The sequence below is a fragment of the Penaeus japonicus genome, unplaced genomic scaffold, assembly GCF_977035675.1.
Source record: "Penaeus japonicus unplaced genomic scaffold, GWHDUDI00000001_assembly GWHDUDI00000032, whole genome shotgun sequence".
Classification (NCBI taxonomy): domain Eukaryota; kingdom Metazoa; phylum Arthropoda; class Malacostraca; order Decapoda; family Penaeidae; genus Penaeus; species Penaeus japonicus.
Window position 1 is genome coordinate 21,728,022 of NW_028234434.1, and position 5,000 is coordinate 21,733,021.

Consider the following 5,000-nt stretch of genomic DNA (forward strand, 5'->3'; position numbering starts at 1 on the left):
GAGGGAGAGGGAGAGGGTAGAGGGAGGGAGGGAGAGGGTAGAGGGGAGAGGGAAGAGGGAAGAGGGTTGAGGGAGAGGGAGAGGGGAGAGGGAGGGAGAAGTAGAGGGAGGGTAGAGGGTAGAGGGAGGGAGGGAGGTTGGATCGGTGAGAGGGATGAAAGGATAGATAGGAGGAGAGACTAGAGGGGAAAGAGAAGCAAAAGGGGAGATAGGAGGGGAGCGAAGAGAAGCAAAAGGGGAGATAGGAGGGGAGCGAAGAGAAGCAAGAGGGGAGATAGGAGGGGAGCGAAGAGAAGCAAAAGGGGAGATAGGAGGGGAGCGAAGAGAAGCAAAAGGGGAGATAGGAGGGGAGCAAAGAGAAGCAAGAGGGGAAAGGCTTGAGGGGAAGAGGATGCGACCTGCAGTCACCCCGGTCGCTTCCATGAGGCGAGCGATTGCCGTGCTCCAAGCCGCCGCCGCTCACAGGATTGTATTAATTCTGCAAAATAGAGACTTATTGCGTCCGTTGGCCCTCGTTGCAATATGTTCCGAGGCACAAATGTTGCAGCCAGCGCTTGTTTCAATCATGGAAATGAGAACAGCGACGATATTAAAAATGAGATGAAACGGTTTCAACACCAACAGCCGCCACGGACTGTCAGCGCCATCGACCTTATTTCGACGAAAACGTGGGAAATAAATAGTCCAAAGAACGGCAAAGAAAAATTGCAACGTGTGTAGACGGTTCTAGAAATTAGGAGCGATAGTTAACTGACTTTTTTTTTATTTTTATTTTATTTTTTTTTAAGCAAGGCTGAAATAGAACCACGCATTCTCTTACGCAATGGTTCTAGAGAAGAAAGGCGCTAGAAAAGTTGTTCTTATAATCTTTTCCATCGCCACCCCCCCCCCCTCTAGGTGATGGTCCCTGCTTCCCCCTCCCCCCGTTCACATCCTTAACCAAATTATATAAAATCCAAACTAAATCATTCAAAATACTTATTGCTTTCATACAAGAATACTGATTTATTTTCCATTTTCTCACTTTTAATTGAGTGAAGAATTCCGTATGAACAGTACTCAAAGACAAAGCAATACTCGTGAAGACAATTCCAAAAAGGATGGGAAAAATCTTACTTATCTCATCCAGCCCAGAAGGTTAAGAAGAACCTCGGCTCTAGAAGCTTCTGGAAAAAAGGAAGTATCCATAGAACTTCGGTGCCACATAAAATGGCCCCGCCCTGTTGGGTCACTCGTAATGTATACACAATGGGGTTGGCAGGATGTGCTAGTATGCATGGGGTGTGAGTGTGCGTGTGCGTGTGTGCGCGTGTGTGTGTGTGTGTGTGTGTGTGTGTGTGTGTGTGTGTGTGTGTGTGTGTGTGTGTGTGTGTGTGTGTGTGTGTGTGTGTGTGTGTGTGTGTGTGTGTGTGTGTGTGTGTGTGTGTGTGTAAGCTAATGTATGTATTTATGTAAGTATATATGTATGTCTGTGCCTCCATGAGCTGCATGGCGAAGATGCTGATGCTGGCCCTTGCTCTCACAGGACAGCTTCTGCAAGTTCATTTTTAACTCCGCTCTCACACTTACCTAGTTATACTTCTTGTCTTAACACTCTTCATATTTGAACGTTTGAACACCAGACCCTCACTCTTGGCCGGTTGTTCACGCTTGTTTTGTCTTGCTCTCACGCCCCCTCCCCTCCCCTCCCCTCCCCCTCCTCCGTCCCCCGAAGGCCTATCCCCCACTCCGGATTATGAAAGACAGTTAGCTATATCACTACCCCCACCCGCCACACCCCCACACCCTCCCCTTTTCCAGCATGTTGTGTTAACCTCACCTCTCTCTCTCTCTCTTTCTTTTTTTTTGGAACGTTTTATTTTTGCCTGATTTTACTGTTTTATTTTTTTGTCATTTTTGTGTTGGTGTTCGTGTTGGTGTTCGGGTGTGCATGGCGGAGCAGGCCGAGCTTGGACCATAGGCGGCGAGACAGAGAGATCCCCGCACGCCCGCTCCCTCAGCCCGTGCCACCGCCTCGCCAGCTATTCGCCGCCCACTCTCAGAGGTAAGTCCGCCCGCACACCACCACCCACGCCACCATCATTCACCGCTCCCACCCACCTGGCTGCCGCCCACTCCACTACTACTACTACTACTACTACCTACTACTGCTACAATTATTACTACTACTAGCCAATATTGCAACGAACACCGCCCACACAGTGTGTGTCCGCCCACCCCAGTGTGAAGAAAGCGAGCCTCACAGTGGGCGGCGTGCACGGCAGACCAAGCAGTGTAGTAGGAGCGCCCGCGTGTGCACCGTTGCAACCCCGGTGGTAGATAGGAACGTCAACACCTCACTCTGTGTTCGTGTCTAGTCTTAGAGTATGCTGTGTTCCACCACGTTTATCAATGCTTAGATGCATACGTGTGCTCCTTATGAGTGTAGGTATTTTGTGTGTTCAAAGTGCACATATACAGTAAGTGGTCAAGTAATTACACGTGTAGGCAAGGATGTGATCAAATCCGAACTTGAAATTAGAGAGCAACTTGTTCAGACGAACACATACTTTAATGCATAACGTTAGAACTTACGTCGAGTAAAATTATAAACGTGATTTCTCGAAAACCACGTCATAAAGTAGTGTTTTTGTTATATGAATAATTTAATTCACATTGGCTGGATGAATGATTTAGCCGGCTTTGTAGGTGCAATGATTTTGTTATGTTGTTGACTACGTAAAGTACAACAATACCTAAAAAGCTTCTACGACACTAGTTTTGTTTCTAACCATTTGCCCAACATGTTTCAATCATAGTGTATATAATTTTATTATATGGAATCCATCATAATAATGAAAAGTCCCATTAGGCAATACCTCACTAATATCACCGCACCCTAATCTACGAAACCAAGTGACCCCCCCCCTCCCCCCGGTATCCGCAGTGAAGGGCCGGTTACCGCCCCCGCGCGCGTCGGGAGGGCGGCCGATCGAGAACCCCCTGGACAGAGTGCACCGCGAGATCGCCATCCTCAAGAAGCTCATCCACCCCAACGTCGTCAAGCTGGTCGAAGTCCTGGACGACCCGGATGAGGATAATTTCTACATGGGTGAGTCTCCCCCCCCCCCCTCCCCCCGTGTGTGTGGGACCTTGGCCCTTGGACCTTGTTCCTTGGACCTTGCCACGGGAGGTTTGTCTTTGTGAGGGAAATGCGGGGCAAGGCAAGGAGGAGTGTCATGATTGGGGTTTATATCTGAAGGGCAAGGCAGCTCTAGGGAGATGTTGATGTGATTTTAATACGATCTCTACCTGTCAGCGTTTGAACTCCTGGAGAAGGGCGAGGTGATGGAGGTGCCGACGGACACGCCCCTCACGGAGGACCAAGCCTGGGGCTACTTCAGGGACGTCGTTCTCGGCATAGAATACTGTAGGTGGACGATGTGTTGGTTCTTTCACATGTCATAAAGTGTTCATAGATGTAGCGTTCTGTTAGGAGTTCAGTGCTATTGTTATATTTGTAGAAATTGCCATGAAGTGTTTACATAATTTTAGGTATCATACATAAATAAATATTGGATGTTCTAAACACAATAATAACATTTATGAGAATTTATACTCATACCCCACACATAATATTGAAGTACGGATATGTAGACTCCAGTTACTTCACCCGTAACTTTCACAAGCTTCAATTGACTCTTGACCAAAGGTATAATCAACACATATATGTAAATGTTAAGTCTATTGTACTTTTACATATGCATCTCTCATACGTAGATCTGTAGAATCTCTAACTCAGGTAGACTTTCAAACTCTTACATACGCAACTTTCATACACAAATGTACGGTCTCTCCAGCTCTTTCACACGCACCTTTATATATAGACTCTTTCATAAGCCACGCTCATATAGAGACACGTAACCCCTCCAGCTCTCCCATACCCAACATACACACACACACACACACACACACACACACACACACACACACACACACACACACACACACACACACACACACACACACACACACACACACACACACACACACACACACACACACACACACACACACACACACACACACACACACACACACACACACACACAAACACACACACACAACACACACACACACAAACACACACAAACACAAACACAAACACAAACACACACAAACACAAACACACACAGAAATGCAGCCTCTCTAACTCACCCCCTCATCCCATCCCCTCTCCTTCCCCCCTCTCCCCCTAGTACACTACCAGAAGATAATCCACCGAGACATCAAGCCGTCGAACCTGCTGCTGGGCGACAACGGACACATCCAGATCGCGGACTTCGGAGTCTGCAACGAGTTCGACGGTCAAGACGCCTTCCTCACGAACACGGCGGGTACTCCAGCCTTCATGGCGCCCGAGGCTCTCTCCACGTCGAGACACAAGTACTCCGGGAAGGTGAGGATAAGGTTGAGGGTGAAGGGTTTGGGTGAAAGGGAGGGAGGGGGGGTAGGGGCGTGAAGGATGAGGGAGAGGGAGGGGGGGGGAGGGAGAGGGAGAGGGAGAAAAAAGGGAGAGGGAAGGAATATGCCAGGATGAGGGAGAGACTAGAGAGAGAGAGAGAGAGAGAGAGAGAGAGAGAGAGAGAGAGAGAGAGAGATTCTGTTAATCACACACAAAAAACGCTAGCGGCAATCTTAGTTTATGAAAAGAACTGCGCTACACGACCCACTTGTCTGGATTAGATAAGTGATCTTGATTCAGTATGCACTGAAACCATTTATATATATATATATATATATATATATATATATATATATATATATATATATATATATATATGTCACACACACACACACACACACACACACACACACACACACACACACACACACACACACACATACAAACTCATATATATGATACATTTTGACATTTTGCTTTAAAAAATATGAATCATTTTGCAACTTTTATAACACATTTGATTAATATTTTATTAATTTACAACTAGCCAAATTTA

At 46.9% G+C, this 5,000-nt stretch overlaps 1 protein-coding gene across 3 annotated transcripts in view; it reads left to right on the top strand.

The window, feature by feature from the left end:
* LOC122245827 (calcium/calmodulin-dependent protein kinase kinase 1) overlaps window positions 1-5,000 on the top strand; it is a gene marked incomplete in the record, with an annotated part of 160,588 nt that overhangs the window by 147,896 nt on the left and 7,692 nt on the right. For 2 of the 3 annotated variants that reach the window (XM_086556479.1, XM_086556481.1), the window contains 4 exon segments: window positions 1,943-2,044; window positions 2,927-3,091; window positions 3,299-3,409; window positions 4,239-4,438. In XM_086556479.1, coding sequence (XP_086412605.1) covers window positions 1,943-2,044; window positions 2,927-3,091; window positions 3,299-3,409; window positions 4,239-4,438 — 578 coding nt within the window. 3 annotated transcript variants of the gene reach the window in all.